This window comes from Rattus norvegicus, chromosome 8, assembly GCF_021556685.1.
Source record: "Rattus norvegicus strain SHRSP/BbbUtx chromosome 8, alternate assembly SHRSP_T2T, whole genome shotgun sequence".
Lineage (NCBI taxonomy): Eukaryota > Metazoa > Chordata > Mammalia > Rodentia > Muridae > Rattus > Rattus norvegicus.
Window position 1 is genome coordinate 10,475,935 of NC_141541.1, and position 23,491 is coordinate 10,499,425.

At 39.3% G+C, this 23,491-nt stretch overlaps 1 protein-coding gene across 5 annotated transcripts in view; it reads right to left on the reverse strand.

The window, feature by feature from the left end:
* Positions 1-23,491, reverse strand: part of Dync2h1 (dynein cytoplasmic 2 heavy chain 1) — a 221,001-nt gene that overhangs the window by 106,268 nt on the left and 91,242 nt on the right. For all 5 annotated transcript variants that reach the window (XR_015626948.1, NM_023024.2, XM_087563631.1 and 2 more), the window contains 11 exon segments: positions 22,648-22,729; positions 20,623-20,777; positions 17,760-17,897; positions 16,187-16,300; positions 15,543-15,703; positions 9,587-9,710; positions 8,837-8,958; positions 6,028-6,114; positions 4,755-4,881; positions 3,746-3,887; positions 3,144-3,253 (listed from right to left, as the gene is read on the reverse strand). Coding sequence is in view for 4 of the 5 variants with exons in the window: in NM_023024.2 (NP_075413.2) it covers positions 3,144-3,253; positions 3,746-3,887; positions 4,755-4,881; positions 6,028-6,114; positions 8,837-8,958; positions 9,587-9,710; positions 15,543-15,703; positions 16,187-16,300; positions 17,760-17,897; positions 20,623-20,777; positions 22,648-22,729 (1,362 nt within the window). In the remaining variant the exon portion in view is untranslated.

Sequence of the window (23,491 nt, forward strand, 5' to 3'; positions counted from 1 at the left end):
ATCGAGCTGATTACAATGCTAAGCTACCATTCAGTGACTTCTTCACCTACCACACTAGGCAACGACCACAGGAATACAGACGAGGAGCCCAGGAGTAGGAAGGTGCATTCCCTTACCTTCAAAGACTTCATATCCAATAAAGAAGCAAGAATGAAAACTGCATGATCAGGAAGCACATGAGACACACAGGACACATTCATAATTTGGGGGAGGAGAAGCCAAGTAAAATGAAGCCAAGATAGGATTATCTAGGTAAAGGGGATAATCCAACCATGAAACGGAGGACACGAGGGTGAGTATTTGGAAAACTTCAGAGGTGTGGCAGAGTTGGGTTAGGAAGCTGTGGGAATTTGTCATGCATTTAACATGACAGAAGAAAGAATTAGTAAGGACTGCCTGACGAAAAACTTCAAATGCCATGTCTAAGAGGAATGGAAGTTTCAAACTGCAGGCAATAGAAAGCCATTGACATACACAAATGGAAGCTCACTCAAGAGTTTCAGGAGCATCATCACTCAAGAAAAGAAAACAAGCAACACAGAGGAGAAGGTGCCAGCTGGATCAGTGAAATTCTCTAGACGCTAAACAAAGTCACTAGAAGTGACTCTAGGTAAGCACAATGCTTCTAGGGATACCCAAGAAATACATTTAATAAGACCAGAGAATAATTAACTGAAGATTGAAAAGACAGTTACAAGAAGTCACAGATTTGTACTCGGAATTACTAGGCTAAAATTATCGTACGTCCGTCAAGAATAATAAGAGAAACAGCATGAAGATGGAGAGGACAGGAAAGGGTTTGTAATGGAGGGCTGCCTGGCCTGCCCTGCATGATACACTCAAGGTCATGAGAAGGCCACACACAAATAGGGCTCACCTACCACTGCACTGCATTTCTACACAGGTGGATCACCTGGGTCCTTTACGACTAATGGATGGGGAAGGGATTCGAGGAAGGAGGGATACACTTTGAGTGGGAAACAAACTGTGAAACTGGTCAATGGGAAGTCAGTAAGAGCCAGTTAATGAAAGGTAGAGAAAGCTATCTGTGACCAAATCCATCTACTCCCTAAAACAGAGGGAGCCACCGTGTTGACTTAGGCCTATACATAATACTAGTACTTGTGAAATAGAGTCAGAAAGATTGGAAGTTCAAGGTCACTTTTGACCACATAGCAAGTTCAAAACCAGCCTGGATAATATGATATGCAAGTAGTTAGTCCTTAATTAATTTCACAAAACTCACCTAGTATATTCATAGAAGATGTTACTAAGCATGTACTTCCCAACCACACATCTGACTACAGCATATTTCAGCCCTAAACTACCTTAAACTGAGATGTAATATTTATTATAATGGAAAATTCACTCTTATTTATTTTCCAAGAGATTTTTTGGAAGGAGTGCATTAGAAGTATGCATGAGTATTCAAAAGAATTTGACATATTAAAATCAAATTCAAAGGGAACTGTCCAAATTGACTATTAAACCCAATCCTGTAAACATTTGTCTTTTGGGTTGGTTATTAGCCACCCCCAACCACCACCAAACATGTTTCCTAAAGGCTGACCTTCCCTTTCACCCACTGTTAGAAAATAATTCTTAAACCATCAAGGTTTCTGTGGGGGTGGTTTATAGTTTGTTTTGCTTTGGTTTTTGAGATATGGACCCACCATGTATATGTAGCCTTGAGCTCCTCAAAATCTTCCTGCTTTAGCCTCTCGGGCTAGGATAGCATGAATGTGCCACTATGCCAGCTTAACATTTGAAAATCAGAACTTTCTTTGATTACTACAATGGGAAGAAGGAACGAGTAAGAAACCTGGAAGAAAAGAATGACAAGCATGACAAAAACAAGGGATAGGGTGACAGAAAACAATATAGGGCAACATACTACTAGTGTGTTATCTAAAAGAGCAACTGGGACTCCAGATATTTATTCCAGTTGTTTAAAAACAGAAAAACAGTAGCAACAAATTAAATGAAGAAAGACATTCAATTTGTAGTCAGCAATTTCTTCTAGGTAACACACCAGTATACTGAACTAAAGTATGGACAGTTAATAGGTCTAATAAAAGAAAATTTAAAAAATAAGTAGAACCCCAAACCAAGATCATATCATTTAATGTGTGTGTTATGTATATAATACTAATATGTTTATATGAAATATTATATAACATACACACACACACCACTTGGAGGTAAGTAGGAGACTAAAGAAAAATATGTTCAGGAAAAAAGTTTCAGAAAGGAGAGAAAATAGTGTTATAAAGTATAAGCTATTGAAACAAAAAATAATTTCATATCAGTTAGCAGGAAAGTTAGTGTGTAATTTGCATGGGCTCACAAGAACAGCTCAGCTGGTGAAGGTACTGGCGCCCTAGCCTGACCACAAGAGAGAAGGGGAGACAATTCGGACATGATGCCTTCTGACTTCCATTATATCTATGCACACACATGCAGTAGACAAAGGTACAAATTGTGAAAGGTACAAATTAATGACAACATCAAAATTCATTAAACACTCACAATTTGTTCATCAAGTCACAAAACAAAAAGGGATAAATGTAAGAAGGGAACTAGTGGGGAGGTCACAGGGAGGCCACTGAGAGACAGGGAGGCTGGGCAAAGAGAGCAAACAAAACAGACTCAGGATGTACATGAAACAGGCACTGAACAACATAAGTTTTAGTCTACGGTGTTTGAAACCATGGCTTTGAATGTGGCTTTACATTTGCTGCCAAGAAATTATTTTCAACTGTATAAAAGATACACACTACATGAAACAAGTTTCCAAAATATACATCTCTTCATTTCCTACTTGTAACCTAAAACTTATTTTCTCATTTTAGAACTTTGTTTGGTAAGTTAAAGTCAAATACAAAATTTATGAAAGAAATAGACCATGAGGAGAATCAGGTTTCTCTACAATATAACCATTACTACTAGAAAGTTCAATTTTGAGAGTTCTATCACCAGAAAAGGTTGTCTTAGCTTACACTTTTATATTAAATTAAAAAATAAAGTATATTGAACTGTAGATAATCAACTTTAATTACCAATATATTTGAGATTTTACTTTAAAGTAGAAACATGCAAGAGGCATTTAATTATAATGCCCCCAAGACAATCTCGTGTATTACCTGTAAGATCACAAGGGCATTCTCAATGGAAAGGTCATCAGATGGAAGGCCTTCACTTTTCCAGATCAACTGCTCACTTTCAGTACAGAGAAACCGCCTGAGATCAAATTCTGAAAAGTGCAAGATATCAAGCAGTCACTATAGCGACCAGCACTTGACAGCCAGACTGGCACAAAAGGCCCATAGTATGCCCTGGCCTGACACCCATTCCTATACATTACAATATAACCCTGGAGGAAAGGAAGCTTCCTAAAACATGAAAATGAGCAGAACTCTTAACTAATTCTGAGAGAATGTTTCACAGCCAAAATAATTTGTGAAAACCACAAAATTCACACGAAAACTTAGAGCCTTACATTTCATTTTAGCATGTTGGATTAATGTAAAAATAATATATTTATCTATATTCATGTAAAATTAAAAATAATTCGGGAGATCTGTTTCTAATATGGATGCAGGAATAGAAAACGTATAATACTGAAACAATTTATAATAATGAAACAGATTCAGCAAATCTGAAGTACTCATACTATCCATTTAAAAGCAAAGGACGCAGAAGCAGAAGGGCCATTCTTGGCATAATGAAATATCTTAATACACACTCTCGAGGCCAGCTGCCTTCGTCCACTCTTCCAGACAGTTCTTCCTGAGGCCTTCTGGAGCAGCAGAAAGGTAGGTGATGAAAGCGGCCGCTAGCTGAGCTCTTTTGGGGAGAGTGGCTAACTCTTCAGCTATCTCAGCAACCTGGAAGAAGACAGTGATTGTCGGTACGTCAGAAGAGAGCACAGCGTCATAGGTAGAAACTAATTCAGCACTGGCTCGAGGAGTTAACAACTTAATAACTCAATCATCACAGTTTTAAAATATCAGTGACTTAGGGCTTATTGCTGTAAAGAGATACATGAGCAAGGCAACTCTTATAAAAGCAAATGTGGAATTGGGCCTGCATGAGTTTCAGAGGTTTAGTACAATATCATCATGGCAGGAAGCATGGCAGTGTGTAGGCAGACGTGGGGATGGAGGAGCTGAGAGTTCTATATCTTGACCTAAAGGCAGCCACAGGAGGGTCTCTTTCCACACTAGGTATAGTCTGATCTCAAAGCCCACCTACAGTGACGCGCTTTCTCCAACAAGGTTACACTTCCTAATAGTGCCACTTCCCATGGGCCAAGCATATTCAAACCACCAAAACCAGAAGAAGGCAAAGATTTTTAAAGTTTGAAAGATGAAATATTTCCAAAAATAAATGTTTTCTTATATGCACCCTCCCTGCAAAAATGCTACCAATGTTGAAATGATGAAACATATCAAAAAGAAACAAATGAAGAACAGTACTGAATGTTAATGCTATGTAGTAAAGGTAAGTCCCCTCAGATCCTTGCCCTCCCTGATCAACAACATGGGCAAGCCAAAGGGAAACAGGCTTGATTTTCTTATAGTGTATACACTTTGCTTAGAGATTACTTAATTACTGGCCTCTTACTTCTGGATTGTCTATCAAAGGTCAGCGATAGGCTAATGGCTATTTTTTCCTTGTGTCTTTTTGTTCTTTAAACAAATACATTAATTACATGTCGTGTTTCCTGTGTTTTGAGGCTCTTCTAAACAAACCTGGGCATTCCATCTCCTGTGTTCTCTGTCTAGCTGACTAATGAGGACCTCTGCAGCTTTGATGGTCTCCTGTGCCTTGCTGACTTCAGCTTCCAGTTTGGCAGCTTCTGAAGTCCTGCTCTGAAATCTAAGAAAACAATTGACATATGATTAGAAACAAAACAATTACATTTAATTCACTTATCCTTGGGATACACTGGTATGTGCATGTGAGTATGAAACGCCATCACTAAGATAGATAGGTATACAAATGTACACTTAAGGCCTTTCGGTTTTACTCTAGTGGAGCTCGGTCGTAGACTATAACCCAAACACAAAGCCCTAGTGTCCCTCCCTCATGTGCACCAAAAATTAATACAGTCTCTCATTCTGTATGCTCAAAGACCAGACAGAGCTTCGATAACTACAGGTTATAGACATTTCTCAAAAGATTTCTTAAAGGCCCTGACCATATGACTTGGCTAGCCATAAATAGGTTTTCTTTGTATTAGTTGCACAAACCTGTCTGTAGCGTGTGAACTTTTTACATGGTGACAGTACACCCTATCTTTGAAATTTTCCTGAGCATCTTCTACCCACTCGCTTCCTTTTACCTTACTTCTTGGCCTAGTCCTCTCAAACATCTACCTGCAAAACAGAAATAGCTGGTCCACTGTGTACTGTCTCTCAGTTAGTGTGTTATCTGCCATATTTTAACAGTCTTTTGTGTATGTCTCTATATGCACACGTGTATGATGTATGCATGTGTGCACTGTGCAGGAACATGTAGAGGCCAGAGGTCAATGCTGGAGTGTCTTCCATAATCACTTCCTCACAGCCCCATAACAACAACAACAACACCAAAAATATAATACACAATTTCTAAAATAATACTTTGTATTTTTTCTATAATTAGTATTTTTTCTTAGCATGCACAGGACCCTAATTTTGATCCCTACTAACCACAAAAATAGAAAAAAATTGTAGAAAGGTACTATTATTATTTATTTTGGCTTTGATTTTTGTTTTCTTTGTTTTGTTTCTTTAGTAGCCCAGGCTGCCCTGTAAGTGGCCATGTAGTCAAGAATGATCTTAAACCCTGATCTTCTTTCTCCACATCCTAAGTTAAGACCACAGGCATGAACCATCATATAGCTAAGTAAGAATAGCATCTCAACTGCTCTCTCTCAGTTTCAACCCGAGAGTGATGAGAAAAGAAGAAAAGCCATGGTTACAACCAGGATGGGAAACTTTGCCATGTGCTCAGGCGCACATCAGGCCGGACCAAACTTACTTTTCTTTGAGTTCTGACACTTTCTGACCAACAGAGTTCAGAAGATCTTCTAGCTTCCTTTTCCTGTCTTCAGTTTTCTTCAAATTCCTAAAGTACGATTCAATGTTAGATGCCATTGTACGCTAGTCATCAACATTAAGAAGTAATATTGCTAACAGAGCTACTATAGTTTGATGTTTTAACATTTCTTCATTGGCATATGAAGCATTAGCAAATAAAAGTGAATCCTTTGATACAATGCACATTGCTTCTCGGAATTTGTAATTTAAAAGACTAGTGACTATAGATTTCTAAATGAAGAGTAAACATGTTCATCTATCTTCCTTCAAAACCATATAAAATGATACCAAAGAAATAAATACACACATGCATATATGATAAAGAGAATTTGACAAGTGTAGCAAAGGAAATTTGAAAAATAAGTACTTATAGGCCAGGATAAAAAAACCTGTGAGAGGTGTGTGTGAAGCAGAATAAAATATACACAATTCTAAATGCTCGGAGAAGGTGAACATCTTCTGAAAGTAACAGAAAAGCTAGAGACACAAATATATCTATAAGTTAGTAGGATGCACTCAATATCTAATAAAATAGACTTTCAACCAAAAGTTATCAAAACAGACAGGGAAGGACACTTTATACTCATCAAATAAAAAAAATTCACCAAGAGGACATCTCATTTCTGAACATCTATGCCCCAAATGCAAGGGCACCCACATTCATAAAGCAAACATTACTAAACTTTAAATCATAATAAAGAGCCCCATACATTAATAGTGGGAGACCTTAAAACCCAATTCTCACCAATGGACATCAAGGCAGAAACTAGATAGAGAAATAATGAAACTGGCAGAGGTTATGATACAAACATACTTAATAGAAATCTATAAAACATTTTTCACTCAAACACAAAATAATATGCCTTCTTAGCTCTTCACAAATTGACCATATATTTGGTTGCAAAGCAAGCCTGAACAGATAAAAGAAGATTGAAATAATCTCATGTATCTTATCAGATCACCATGGATTAACACTGGGCTTCAACAACAGCAGACATAACAGAAAGTCTGCATATTCATGGAACCTGAACAACTCTATTCAATGATCACTGAGTTAGGGAAGAAAAAAGAAAAATTAAACACTTTCTACAATTCAATGAAAATGAGGTTATAACATACCCAAACTTACGGGACACTATGTAAGTGCTGAGAGAAAAGGTCATAGCACTAAATGTCCTCATAAAGAAGTTGGAGAGTTCTCATACTGACAAATTAAAAGCACACCTGAAAGTTCTAGAAAACAAACATATACATGCCCCCAACAGGAGTTGATGGCAGGAAATAATCAAACTCAGGGCTGAAATCAATCAGTTAGAAACAAAGGAAACAGAATCAATGAAATAAAAGCTGGTTCTTTGAGAAAACCAACAAGATAGACAAACCCTTAGCCAAACTAACTAAAAGGCAGAGAGACAGTGCCCAAGTTAACAAAATCAGAAATGAAAAGGGAGACATAACAACAGACACTGAGGAAAGCCAAAGAATTGTTAGGTATTGCTTTAAAAGACTGAACTCCACAAAATTGGAAAATCTAAACAAAATGGATGATTTCTTTTAGACAGATACAAATTACCAAAGTTAAATCAAGATCAGGTAAACTGTCTGAATAGTCCTATAACACAGGAAACAGAAGCAGTCATTAAAGTCTCCCAACCAAAAAAAATCTCTGGGCCAGATGGTTTTAGTGCAGAATTTTACCAGACTTTAAAAAAAGAGCTAATGCCAATACTTCCAAACTATTCCACAAAATAGAAACATAAGGAACACTGTCAAATCCATTCTGTGAGGCCACAGTCACCCTGATACTTAAATCGCACAAAGAATCAAGGCAATATACAGCAAGCCAACAGGCAAGACCAAATTAAATGCAGAGATACTTAAAGCAATTCCACTAAACTCAGGGATAAGACAAGGCTGCCCACTCTCTCCCTAGCTATTCAATATAGTTTTTGAAGTGCTAGCTAGAGCAATAAGACAGCAAAAGGGTATCAAAGAGACATAAATTTGAAAGGAAGAAGTCAAAGTATCTCTATTCGCAAGTAATACAATAATATACATAAGTGACCCCAAAAATTCTACCAGAGAACTCCTACAGCTGATAAACACTTTGAGCAAAGTGTTCGGATACAAAATTAAGTCAAAGAAATCAGCAGCCCTCCTCTACACCAGTGACAAACAGGCTGAGAAAGAAGTTAGTGAAACCTTCACAATAAACACAAATAATAGAAAATATGTTGGTTTAGCTCTAACCAAGCAAGTGAAAGACCTATATGAGCTAAAGAAGAAATTTGAGGAAGATCTCAGAAGATGGAAAGATCACTCATGCTCATCAATATGCAGGATTAACATGGTGAAAATGGCCATCTTAAAAAAGCAATCTACAGATTCAATGCAATTCCCATCAAAATTCCAACACAATTCTTTACAGATCATGAAAGATCAATTCTCAACTGCATATGGAAAAACAAAAATCCCAGGATAGCTAAAACAATCCTGAACAATAAAAGATCATTCTCCTTGACTTCAAGCTATACTACAGAACAATAGTAACAAAAACTGCATGGTATTATTATAGAAACAGACAGGCAGATCAAAGGCATCCATTCAAAGACTCAGAAATAAAGCCACATACGTACAGACATTTGATTTTTGACATAGAAGCCAAAACCATACAATGTAAATAATACAGCATATGTATTAAACTGACTGCAATGCAGGTCAGACCATCCTGTACTTTGTGTTTGACTTACAATTCTAATCCTGACTGCTCTGTTTCCAGAGGCTGGATCCGTTCCAAGACATGGGAGTACTGTACATTGGCCTTTACCCAAGCAGCCAAAGGAGCAGCTGCAGTGCTGGCACGCTTAGCATTCTGAAAAAAATCATTACAAGGTACCTGACTTAACATCAGAGACACACAAAGTTAATGCCAACATTTTATCTACACACTTACTTTACTTAGGCTTCTAAGTGGAGGTTTAAACTACAATAAACTGTTTTTATTGAAAGAGATAAGTACTATGAGCTCTTCTTGCAGCTTCAAGTCAATCTCCTTTAGTTCAGAGTTCACATGAGCCAACACGACTGCTGTGTCTTATTTATAGAGTGCACATGCCATTTTCTTTCTACATGTGGTAAACTTTTACTAAATGAGAGCAAGTTTAAAGGCACTGTTACTGATGTCAAAGAAGATTTAACATTTAAAGAATTTTAAAAGTATCACAATCATCCAAATTAAACTTTATTGAAATTTGATACAAGTATGGGGAAATAGATGGCCACTACTACAGAAGAACTCAGCAGAGGAAAAAGAAATGCCAGGAATGCTGTGGGGCAAAGTGGGAGAAAAGAAAAGGACAAGCAGACAGACCTCTACATTCAAACCCACGCAGGCCGTAAACCTTTTTAATTTAAGCTTTTAGATGATCTAAAAAAAGGCTTGGTAATGATAAAGTATCCTACAGTAAAAAATGGATTACATAGCTTAAGATGGAAACTACCTTTGGATCAAAAGAGGCTTTGTTTTTGAAGAGAAGCTCCTCCACACTCTCTCGTATCTCTTTAGGGATGTTCCGTGCATCAAAAGTTGCAATGTCTTCTCTCACACCCCTTTTTGCAAGGAAGCTAAGAAGAAGGTACATAATTCAAATATGGCCAATTCAAAATTGGTCTTTCTAAATAAACATGACATTAATAGCACTTAAAGCTGATCAGTTAACAATATGAGGCTATGAACCAATAACTATCATGCTTTAATAAACAAGATGCACAAGCTTGGATGAGAGCACGAGACAGTCTCCTCCCGTCCCATAAATAAACTGGAGCAGGACATGGAATGTGAGAACCACCCTGAGTGCAGACCACCTTGCGGGACCGGTGACTAGAGATCGGAGGACTGCTCAAGCAGGTACCATAGTGGTCTTTGCCTGCATCTGTCTTGTCTAAATGAGCGACTAGTTCTTCTGAATCTGTGTGGCCGCTGAGGTGGCAGGGGCCGCTGTTCCATTTGGAAGTTGGAATGGGGAGGGTCCGACTTCATTCCTGACATGTCAAGTATTGCGCACTCCCACAGTCTTCACCTCAGCCTAACCTCTATCTCTAGAGGTAAAAAGGACTCCTTACCACCAACATGGATCTCAGCACCCCAAAGCCTAGCACCAACGTTCGGTGGAAGACTTGAAACTATTGGCTCCATGGCTAGTCCATCCTCACCCCTTTCTAGCTTACGTCTTATACTATTCTAACTCACTCACTCCTCCCTTATTCTCTCCCTCTCTCTTACTTCTCCTTCTTTTATACCTTCTTTTTTCTATCCTTCACCCTCTCTTCAAACCATCCCCAAAGTACCAAACTCACAGAATGTTTTCCTTATCAGTAACCTGTAGTGAAATCACAATGCTTTTCTACTATGTACGGATTAAATTATTAAATTTAATAGTGGCCATTCTTTAAGATTATCAGGCATTCCTCTCTTCCTTGGTTAGTACTTTGAATAATCACTTGCAGAGAGAAGATATTTACATTTTGATATGATCACATATACCTTGAAATATCAAGATAGTCTCTGTACAATGTATTTAAATAAAAGTTAGTCTGAGAAATAATAAAGGAAATATTAAGAATGATCCAAGAAAAGACTGATAGGCAGCCATGATGGACCAGGAAGTAGACCAACCCAAGACAAGGTGACAGAGTACAGCTGTAATTGCACAATTGCAGAAGATTGGCGGGTGAACTGAATGCAACAGAAGCCGTCATTCTGTCTGGCAAGGGAACATGTGCTGTTCAAGAAGCTGAGCCTTGTCCCAGGAAGGCTAACTTGGTTGCCATAAGTGGTGTGCTAGAGACAACCTTCAAATGGAAAACAGACCACAGACAGTGATGGGGATAATTCAGGGGGAGTAGGCACTTACATTGGCTCTGAGGATAAAGAAAATGTCTGGCACTTAGAAAAGAACTTGTCTGCTTTTCATGATCAAGTTCAGTTTCCACTGTGAGACATGCCCTTACAGTGGAATGCCTCGATGGTGGGCTGCTCTCACTGTGAGATGTCCTCCCACTGGGCTGCTATCATAGTTGGGCACACTCATAGGCACATCCTCATGGTGAGATAACCTCAGGGTGGGATGCTACCAGAGTGGAAATACCTATTTCTTGAGGAAATATAAAGGGAAATATGCCTCAGTGGTTTGGCCAATGTGAGGTTAATACTGATTATCATCTCATCAGGGTCAGGAGTCACCTAGAAGATAAGTCTTTGCTTTGTCAGGGATTCTCTAGATTAGGATACCCTCTAGTATTCCTATGAGGGTTTATTCAGATTAGGCAATCCAAGTGGGAAGAAGCCCCAGTGTCTGGGACCCTAGACCACAGAGGAGAAAGCAAGCTGACCTCTAGCAGTTATCTCCCTTGCTTCCTGACACTGGATTTAATGTGACCAGCTCTATCAAGCTTCTGTAGTAGCCTTGAACTATAGTGTGGGTGGTATCCAGGCCCTTTCTCCCTTAAGTGGTTTCTGTCAGAGTATTTTATCACAACTGGAGAGTAACTAAGAGAGCCACCTAACAAGGTAGTGCTGAGCATGGGATGGACATGTGAACTAGGAGCTGCAAAAATAAGGATGAGAGCACATATCAGGAAGTATTGGGAGTGCATGATGGACAGAGCAAGACTTGGAAAATGACGTGATCAAATAACACTGTCAGAACAATACGTCTCTTTCTTAAGAGATGAATCCTTGGGAAAGAAATGCCCTGGTCCAGGGAATAGAGACCTAGAAGTATAAAAGATCAATTTGGATTTTAGATATGGCCAAGCAATTCTTTCAGTGATCCTTACCACTAAGACCATGAAATATGAAGCCAGAGACACCTGAGCTAGTCACTGACTAGTGACTTCAGACAAGTTACTTAACATGTTCAGACTGAATTCCTTAAAGACCTGGGATGAGAACTTTCAGTTCACATAGTCACTGTGTTTGTAAAAATGGAAACTGAGCAGATATTGACAGTGAGAGAGGAAGCATTGCTGAGGAAGGTTCCCACCAACATGGTGCAAAGCTCTGGAAAGCCTTGTGGGAGGCAGCGAGGGAGGCTGGTTGATATGGCTAGCAAAGTCTCAGAATGCTGGCAGGAGCTTAGAAGACAGAAAGGAATGTCGATAAGAAAGATGGCTCATTGCTTATCACCCTGTACAAAGCTTAAGTCCAAGTGGATCAAGGACCTCCACATCAAACCAGACACACTCAAATTAATAGAAGAAAAACTAGGGAAGCATCTGGAACACATGGGCACTGGAAAAAATTTCCTGAACAAAACACCAATGGCTTACGCTCTAAGATCAAGAATCGACAAATGGGATCTCATAAAACTGCAAAGCTTCTGTAAGGCAAAGGACACTGTGGTTAGGACAAAACGGCAACCAACAGATTGGGAAAAGATCTTTACCAATCCTACAACAGATAGAGGCCTTATATCCAAAATATACAAAGAACTCAAGAAGTTAGACCGCAGGGAAACAAATAACCCTATTAAAAAATGGGGTTCAGAGCTAAACAAAGAATTCACAGCTGAGGAATGCCAAATGGCTGAGAAACACCTAAAGAAATGTTCAACATCTTTAGTCATAAGGGAAATGCAAATCAAAACAACCCTGAGATTTCACCTCACACCAGTGAGAATGGCTAAGATCGAAAACTCAGGTGACAGCAGATGCTGGCGAGGATGTGGAGAAAGAGGAACACTCCTCCATTGTTGGTGGGATTGCAGACTGGTAAAACCATTCTGGAAATCAGTCTGGAGGTTCCTCAGAAAATTGGACATTGAACTGCCTAAGGATCCAGCTATACCTCTCTTGGGCATATACCCAAAAGATGCCTCGACATATAAAAGAGACACGTGCTCCACTATGTTCATCGCAGCCTTATTTATAATAGCCAGAAACTGGAAAGAACCCAGATGCCCTTCCACAGAGGAATGGATACAGAAAATGTGGTACATCTACACAATGGAATATTACTCAGCTATCAAAAACGAGTTTATGAAATTCGTAGGCAAATGGTTGGAACTGGAAAATATCATCCTGAGTGAGCTAACCCAATCACAGAAAGACATACATGGTATGCACTCATTGATAAGTGGCTATTAGCCCAAATGCTTGAATTACCCTAGATCCCTAGAACAAACGAAACTCAAGACGGATGATCAAAATGTGAATGCTTCACTCCTTCTTTAAATGAGGAAAAAGATTACCCTTGGCAGGGAAGGGAGAGGCAAAGATTAAAACAGAGACTGAAGGAACACCCATTCAGAACCTGCCCCACATGTGGCCCATACATATACAGCCACCCAATTAGACAAGATGGATGAAGCAAAGAAGTGCAGACCGACAGGAGCCGGATGTAGATCGCTCCTGAGAGACACAGCCAGAATACAGCAAATACAGAGGCGAATGCCAGCAGCAAACCACTGAACTGAGAATAGATCCCCCGTTGAAGGAATCAGAGAAAGAACTGGAAGAGCTTGAAGGGGCTCGAGACCCCATATGTACAACAATGTCAAGCAACCAGAGCTTCCAGGGACTAAGCCACTACCTAAAGACTATACATGGACTGACCCTGGACTCTGACCCCATAGGTAGCAATGAATAGCCTAGTAAGATCACCAGTGGAAGGGGAAGCCCTGGGTCCTGCTAAGACTGAACCCCCAGTGAACTAGACTATGGGGGGGAGGGCAGCAATGGGGGGAGGGTTGGGAGGGGAACACCCATAAGGAAGGGGAGGGGGGAGGGGGATGTTTGCCCGGAAACCGGGAAAGGGAATAACACTCGAAATGTATATAAGAAATACTCAAGTTAATAATAAAAAAAAAAAAAAAAAAAAAAAAAAAAACAAACGAGGGGAAAAAAAAATCTATTACATAGGAAAAAAAAAAAAAAAGAAAGATGGCTCATTATACTTCAAATAGTAAGAATGATCCGAAACTTATGTACACCTTACTCCATGTCCTGAGGCTCTGTGTGAGAGTAAATTTAGTGGTCACAGCTTAGACATTTGGTGGACACAATTTAAAGGTGTCCCAGAACTCAGGTTATCACTAGCTGCTTTGATTTGGGTTTAAGGGAAAAAATTCGAGCAAAGGCAAAGCAGAAAGATTTAAAAATCATGCACTTTCTCCAAAAAAGAATAAGGCTTAAGCCGATAGATAGATGATAGATAGATAGATAGATAGATAGATAGATAGATAGACAGACAGACAGACAGGTAGATAATCCAATAAAATAAAGCTGAAGGGATTAGGGTATTAGAAAGCAACAAACAAAAGAGCACCATGCCCTGGAACAAAGCATATAAAGTTTGGTAGAATCTCAAACATCAGCAGAATGAAGGCTTGACCTTATCTGAAGGACTCTGCTATGGGCAGATAGTTCTGTGGTACCTTTCTCCCTGTGGCAACTGTTTACTGGAGATCAGTCACTGAGGCAGTGGCGGACATCATCTAAGATGCTAACTCTACCCCCTGCTAATGCTTAAACAAGTGGAAACCTGGCAATGTTCATGTGATTGCAGAGTTTGAAGGCATCCAAGATGCAATAATTATAGGGAATTAGGGAACTCAAAGACAAATGTTGGAAGCCACAGAATGCACACAGGCCCTGAGAAGATAATGAGTGAAGCTAAAGTGGAAAACTGAGGAAACAGAAGCAGCAGAAACATAGAAACATGCAGACAAGAAGTCATTCCCAGAGTGAGGCCACACAGGCTCAACACACACGGCACTACCCAAACCCTTTGTAACTTACACCACAAAATTAAATGTCCCAGACATTGGGCATGGAGCTAGCAGATTAAACGTTTACTAGGTTGGCTCATAAACTCCCTTAGGTCCCAACTGCTCTCCTGTAGAATGTTTATACTGTGCCATTACTTGTTCAAAGCCTACAGACAGCTTTTTAATTCTATAGGGCTAATGGCTAAAGGATTGCCTAGAGTCTAGGTTGACAGACAAGAAACTTTGGACCTCTGAGCAATGCTAGAACCACTAAGACTGGGATCTTATGAGATGGACAGAATGCATTTTGTGATGGAACATATTGTGGGAATGCTGTAGTTTTAAAAGAAGTGTTTGGGTGCCAAGCTAACAAAAAGTATTAAGAATTGAGACAGTAAATCTTGACAATCAATTTGAAAGGATGGAGAAGTAAGTGGGCAATTAGTAAAGCATACCCCTGACATTTATAGAGAGGGTTGGTGTACAACACAACTCCATAGGCTGGAGCTCCAGACAGAATAAAAGGAAACATCACAACAGATGTTCCCTGGCCCTGGTGATGTGAGCTGATCCACTCATCCCTGCCATGGTAAACACCTCTGAAACTGTGATCGAAACCTATAAGCATGTACGCAGGCAAAGGTCATTCGTGAAAAAGAAAACATTCTGTATAAATAAAAAAACTTACCTTTTCATGCTTACCCATGATGTATCAAAGATACCCATTAACCTCAAAACTCCTTCAAGAATATCTCGGATTACATCTGGTGGCATGCGGAGTGAACGGATTTCTGAAAGAGATTCTGGCCTAATGTTTCCAACTGCTAGCTTAGCTTCATTGACTAGAGGCTAAGAGACAAAAACATCAGGAACTGTCAATGCATGTGCTTTTAAAAATTGGTATCATTTTACAATCATATAATACATATTGATATTTTAGTCAAATGATCACAGTTACTAATGGCCTTCTCCTTTAAACACACAAAGAAAAGAATACTCATACAGATCAACTAAGCCTTCATGATGGTGTCATCTTAACTTAGCAAATTTAATTTGTTTTGAGATACTTTTTTCCCAGGGAATCTTTATATTGTACAAAAGGTCTGGCTATTTAGTCAAATGTGCAGAAAGCAGACATAACAGTCTGCCCCAACTCCTGCCCGGCAGGGTTTTCCAACTGTTTCTGTTTCCGCAACTGAGACTCTGCCCAGAGTACTATTGCCAAGTAGTGCTATACAATGAACTGAGCTACAACAGCACTTAAACTCCATGTAGGTGAATGCGTGAAAGGATCACACTCACATTTTGTTAGAAGACATAGCTTTAACTTACTTGTACTTCTTTTAATTCATCATCAATTTTACTTTTTCTCTCTTCAATTTTAACAACTTCTTCTGCTATCCGATGTTTCAGTCTTTCAAGTTCTGTCTTTTGCTCACTAGCATCCTACCGGAATAGGATTATGACATTACAATCACATAGACTGAACTCAGTGTTTAGCCTTTGCTAAAACAGTGTTTCCTGATTTTTATATTAATTTTGTGTCAATAGCATGATAAAGGCAATTTTCTCAATTGAAGGTCCTGTTCCCCACATAACTCTTGCTTGTGTCAAGTTGAGAAAAAAAATGAACTAAACAACTATGACAGCTAAGAACTGAATTTGAGAAATAGATAAAACAGAATCATGACACAGAAATCTAATATGAATCATAAGTTCTGTTCAAAAGTCAGCTCTGTTTTACCACCATTAACAGAACTGAAACACGGAATAGGAAAATCATAACTTCATTCTCAAGCCTGCCTTATTCTGCAAATGAAAAGATATATTTTATGGGTAATCGGTCATTGCAGCTCACAGGAGAGACTCAGCTGCAGAACGCAAAGGAATGAGTAGCTTTCCAATGGAAAATAGTTGAAAAATGATGCAATGTAAAAAGCACAGGGCATATGCACACATGACACCCAGGCAAAGAAACGAAATACTAATGTCAGCTGCACACAGACAGATCCACACAGATTTAACCTATGAAACTGAAGTAGGAATTTCTGGTTTTGTTGGAGACTCAGTTGTATCATGTGATGTTTTACTGGAAGCTGTCTTATGGGAGAATGTTTTGCTGAGAACAGACACACAGTGTTTTTCTGGAAGCTTCTCATGGAAGGGCATGTGATTTTTTTTGCTGGAGTGCATGCTTGAGAGGACATGTGATGTTTGTAAAGGGCTAAGTCTAACCCCGCGGACGGCTCGCCTTGCTGGTCTTGGTTGGGCTGCTCTAACACTGATCTTTACTAATGATGCTCTTGCATTGGTTCTTCTTGCTTTCTTCACTGGTCTTCTCTTGTGGTAACTACATAGAGAGAAACACACCAAAGTACTTCTCATGATACTCCAGGGGCTTCTTGCTGCTTCTGTGAACTGGTGCCAACAGGCAGATCTTCTTCATGGTTACTTCTGGATCAAGCCACTGCTGACAACTCATGTTTGGTGTTTGCTAGTAGACTGGACTACTGACAACAAAGATTGGAATCACCTGAAAGAACTATTCTAGATAGGTACACATCCCCTTTGTCTTTTTAACCATCTTCCTTCCCTACCTTTGGTTGGTAGGCGATAAGGGAGGTTGAAGTGTTTAAGAGCCTTTATTAAAGTGGGTTATGAACAGTATAAGCCTACAGGAATGGCTAATACAAGTATACCTGAGACACCTGAGGGCTTGACACCATTAGTATGAACTATATGTAAAATGACATGCATGCCTTCTAAAGGTCAATGTGAGACAGTTTGGATGAACCAGCTCTTTTAATCTAAGTTAAAAACATTATTTTTCAGATGGATGGACAAGTGCTACAGAAGTCCTCTACTTCACTTATTTATCTACTGGCCCCTGGCCCTCCAACATCACCTGCATGGACACTGTGATCTCCTGAAGGGCAGAGTCTGCTTCATCCTGCTTTATTCGAAGCAGGATACTCTGCTCTCCGGCCTTTCTGTTCAGCTCATCCACAAGAGCTTTGGCTTCATTTAGTTTGGACACGCCAGCCTAAATCAACACAACATTCATTGGAGATATAAAAGAAGAAATTCTATATACATTCAGGAAAGCCCTACATGAAACAATCATGAAACTGGAGAAGAACCATTCTTTTTATTTGCTAACTAGGATGTTTTATCATATCCATCAAGACACAGTAAGACACTTGGTAAGAGATTTAAGGAAAAATATACTTTGAACTAGGAGTTCTCAATCCCTTTGGGGTCACATAACAATCAGATATCATAATAACAAATATTTATATTATAATTCATAACAGAAGAAAAATTATAATTATGAAGTAGCAACAAAATAATTTTATGATTGGGGTCACTACAATATAAGGAACTATATTAAAGGCCTGCAGCATTAGGAAGGGCGAGAGCCACTGACTCATAGCATGACAGTGAATGCTGAACAGAGCAACATAATACTCAATCTAATTAGTGGGCTGACTCTTTTTATGCACTGTATATAACAGAAAGAAAAGAACCTTTCAGTCTGTAACCAGAGTCTTTCTTACTGTAAGCTTGGTTTGTCTTTGTGCACTTCATACACAGTGCTGACAGACACCATTAAAATTATCCCCACATTTGTGACGTGGCCATTATAACCCCCTCTCCTATTCCCCACCATAAAGCTAAGGAATGGCCATGGAATCAAATTCTTAGTCCTCTATTGAGTAAGTATGGTTTCTGTCCTCTATCAAATTTAGACAAAGAGTCAGGAAGACAGGACAATATAAACAATATTTACGGAGCACCTAAATAGAATACAGATATCACACAGAATTTCATATAACATACGTACAGTTATGTTATCCGTGACTCAATGCAGGGATAATTCTGCAAATTAAAATAATTTACCCAAAGCACCATTAAGAACTAAGTCAGGAAAGCAACCCTCCCCAAATCATACTTAGTTCCTGGCTTCATATCCTCTTAGTTCCCAGCCTAACTAGATGGTAAGACACTTTTGTGGAAATCACCACATACTTCACACCTGGGTTACAGGACAGTGAGACATCAATCTTGACCTGACTCTGTCTTGTTTTCATATAGCTGGAAAGTATAAATATATACATATCTATATCTATCTATCTATCTATCTATCTATCTATCTATCTATCTACATATGTATATATGTGTGTATAGATATGTATATATATATGTATATATTAATTAGTAGTTTTATTCAGCACTGAACCCTAGATACCACACTTCTGACCTACAAGGTAAAATGTGTGCTCACTGGAGCAATAGTGCAAATCACTGGATTTGAGGACTATTCCACAGGTCAAGTTCATGCTAGACACTGTTACTATAGTCAGATCTATTACTATGGATGTCATGGGGCCAAGAGGAGGGCCTACTGATGCTGTTTTCCTATCAAATAGTGGAGTTGTCAAATTATCTTCTAAATACATGTTTGTCTTAGTGCCAGTCTTGATCAGAGAAGCTTCTTATTGTAATAGGTGGTGTTTAAGTCTACAGTGCTGAGAGTAAGAGACTGTCAGTGTTCAGCCATAGAGGGATATCTATGCCAAGCCCTCACTCAGAGGACGTCAAGGAAGAGGGACAGGAAAGAAAGTGTGCAAAGCAAAGGTTAGGGAGGAGCACCATCACTCCTCTCCTCTAGATGGGCCATGGCTACTGCACATACGAAAAAGAGCAGGCCTGGTTGCTTCACCAAGACTCACATAGGATGAACCCAGTTCTAAATCCCAGCCTGAGTGTGAGAGAGGTTGCTAAGGGGCTCCACTCCTCATTGAACTGTATCAGTAACTGATGGTTGCTGGCAGTCACTCTCTGAGTGCGTAGTCACTGGTAGTCTCCCCTGTGTCCCAGGGGATGCCCCCACAGTCACATATACATAGACACCAAATAGACCCGATGGGTTAAATAAGAAAAGAAGTTTTAAAGGAAGATTTAGACAATTTGGTCTTAAAATAAGTTGGATACCACTGTCTTACCCTACTAGAGAGAAGGTAGAACTCTGGAAAAGAATATATTCTCTGAAAGGTTTAGAACTGGTCTTCTGGGCAGTGTGTATATGTGTTGCATACAGTGCTAGGGACTGAATCCCCCACCTTTTATATGGTAGGCTCTCCCCCAGAGGCTGGCATTTGAAAATCACATTTAAGTCTCTACATTTAGAATACACCAAGAAGTGACATGGGTAAGAACATTATTTTATAAATATAATTTTAACCAAAATATGTTTGCTTTCAAAAACATAATTTCAGTTTCAAAGTGTCAAAGTGATATAAATATCACCTTTGTAGTGATATTTATAAAAGCACTGTTTACTTTTCCTTTGTTCTCTTTCTCTTTTTCTAGTCTTCGGAGACAACGGTTTACTAATTAGCCCAGGCTAGCAAACTCCCAATCCTCCTGCCTCAGCCTCCCAAATATTTTGTTGCAAGAATGAATAATGCCCAACTAAGTAAAAACACCCTGAGAGGAAGGACTAGACCTGTATAAACATTAAATGGTATCCCTTAAAAGTGAAATAACTATTAATGAAGAAAAACTCCTTACTATAATCTAGTGGGAAATACTGTATGGACACATAATTGTTTCTGGAGGGTTTATTATACATTATTTACTTACACTGAGTATCTGCCACAGGAAACCTAGCATTGTGAACTACATAATCAGTCCCTATAAGCAGTAACTCAAGACATAATAATTAAAAACCAAAAATAAACTCTTGATGATCACCAGCACTATACCTGCAAATGACTCTGTCTTTTCAGTAGCTCCTTCCTCTTGCTGCTGCTGATGGCAGAATACACACGCAGAAAGGTCATGTACCTGCTTGGGGTGGCCCCGTAAGCTTTGCAAGACTCATGGATCAATAAGAATGACTTTATGAAGTCAGGATCAACTAGAAAAAGACATGAAGAATTACATCAAATAATTGAACCTATATCTCAGACAGTTATAAACACAAGGCCTTTCTTATTAAAATCATGAAGGCATCCACAGCTCCTATGCCCCTTAAGGATTTGACCACTATGGCTGCAGTTGTCTCTGTCTATGCACTCTTATTTACTTCCTCTCAATATGGTTATTGCTGCAAAATCAACCTACTAATTATAGTTAATTATTCCAATAACAATCAATTATTCCAATTATTAATGATGAGAACTATAATTTTAAAAAATTATGTTTTAAAATCTAATAATTATTCTAACAATTAACATTAAACATGTAATAAAAAAAGGCAATACAGTAAAAGCTACTTGAAAAAGCAGAGATTCTAAACCAATTAAAATGTCATTTGATAAAGAAGGGGGAAATACTTCAAAACCGAGAAAGTTAAGATGTGTTCACAAAGAATTCTGTGTGTCTGTGATCAACCCCACACTTCCCTCTCACTGACTGCTGCATTCCCTACTGCAGTGAAAGAAGCCGACCTCTACTTAATCCAGAAGCCGCTCATCCTTTCCTGTGCCACAGCCATGACAGTCTAGCCTCACGGCAACTGGCTCCCAATACCCACCAAGTCCATTCCTTCTCAGCTTACCTCCTCCTAGGCTCTGGCCCTGCCTGCCCCTCATCAGAGAAATGCACTGCTACAGCGGCCTATTACACGGCACTTTCCCAGTACTAACTAAGCACTTGATAGTAACTGGAGGAATGAAATGTGGGGATGGAGTAGTATTGGGGAGACGGACCACTTTTAAAGTGAGACTCTACTTTAAAAGAAAATCCTAATTACCTTCTTAATGAAATCTCTCAAAAGAGATTCCATTTCTACTTCTTCACAGTTCCATAAAAGTGCCCGTGCTCCTCTGGAAGCTGTCTTCAGAACACCTTTCCAGATGGCTGCTTAGAGTACTTCCACTTCCTACGATACTTAGCAATCAAAACTGTACCTCCCAGCACACTGGAGATGAACTTCCAGTCCGCTTTCGTGCTACGCCCAAGTTTAATACCTACGTGAAGCATAATCCTTGGTCTCACTAGGCTATCAGCTCCTCAGTAAACTGACCTGCATCTAGCATAAAACAGTGTCAGTGAGGATTTCATGATTAGATGCTTATGTTAAAGAATGAATATGGCTATGGTATAAAATAGCTTATTCAAAATTAGTGTGGAATAATATTACAATTGAGAAACTACCATCCATACTCAGAAAATAGCACAAAACTTTTCTGGACTCAAGAGAAGTTATATGGCACATCTACTAATCAGAGTCAAAATGCTATATATAGTCAAGACTTCAGCTCACTAGGTCAAAAATTTTCTTGTTTGTGATGGTTAGAGAATGGGGGTGGAGGACAATGTATTCAAGTGCATATGGGGGACACTTAAGAGTACACAAACTCATAGAAGCCAAAGACCAACCTCAGGTGTCACTGCCCAGGAGCTGCCTCCACTATATAAGGCCAGGCTGGCTGAGTAGGAAACTCAGAATCCTTCTGCCTCTGCCTTCCTAGCACTAGGGTTACAAGCAACTGCCACAGTCAGACTCATGCTTAGAGCCTTATGCATGCCCACAAGAAGTTTATATCTATCCAGCCCCACAAAAAGTAATTTTTGAATTTCTGACATTCCTAAACATATTCTTCTGGCATTTATGATACAAATGTAATTTAAAAGTGAAGAGAGTTTCAAATTTTCATGGGTAAGAAACCTGTTAACAATTTTCATTATTTAAATTCATAATCATCTTCCATAAATCTATGACATGAAAAACCTATCATCTCATGAAAACACATTTAAAATAATCAATTACACCAAAATACTACCTGAACTTTTTTTCTTTTCATCTTTTCTTTTTTTTTCATATTTTTCTTCGATGTCTGCTTCACTGAATAACATTTCTGGTATCTAAAATACAGAATATTTCCTTAAAACTGAATGAAATATAACCCAATGAGCCCATTCCCTGATTTATGAACGCAGCAAAGTCTCTAAGAGCCTTTAAGTGAGCATTTGTGGGTTACAGTATATTAGGAGGGACACTTGTGAGGGAAGTTGTGTGCAAGCATATGCAAGTGTGCATTCACACCCACAGAGAGCAGAGGGCAATCCTGTGCCATTCTCAGGAATGGTAGACCCCTCTGTGGAGACAGGGCCTCTGGCTGTGCTCTCTCTCCAATCAGACTAGCTTCCTGACTTCCCCAGAGCTGGTATCATAGGCATGCCCAACTTTTTACACAGCTTATGGGAGATCCAAACTTGGTCCTCACTATTGTCTTCATGCTTGGGTGGTAAGCTATACCTTGGAGCAGCCCACCCTTGGACCAAGGCACTCTCACCTTCCAGCCTGACTCCTTCTCAAAACCAGCCTCTCAGCCTCTGCTCCAATCTGCAGTCTAGGGTCACAACTACCTCTGTACTTCTAACCCTCTGCATTAGCTCATACCACTCCTCCTTCTCCAAACCCTAATCTACCTCTTTATCAGGTAAACTCCTTGGGAAAGCACAATTCCATTTGTGCAAGTGTCAACCACAATACTGGCTAACGTCAGGTCACCACTGCCCAGGTGTAAACAAGTGTACAGATGACTTGAGACAAACCATAGAACTGTGCTGGCTGCCCTCAAGGAAACAGACTCGATTGCTCCCTTCTTTCATTATTACAAATTA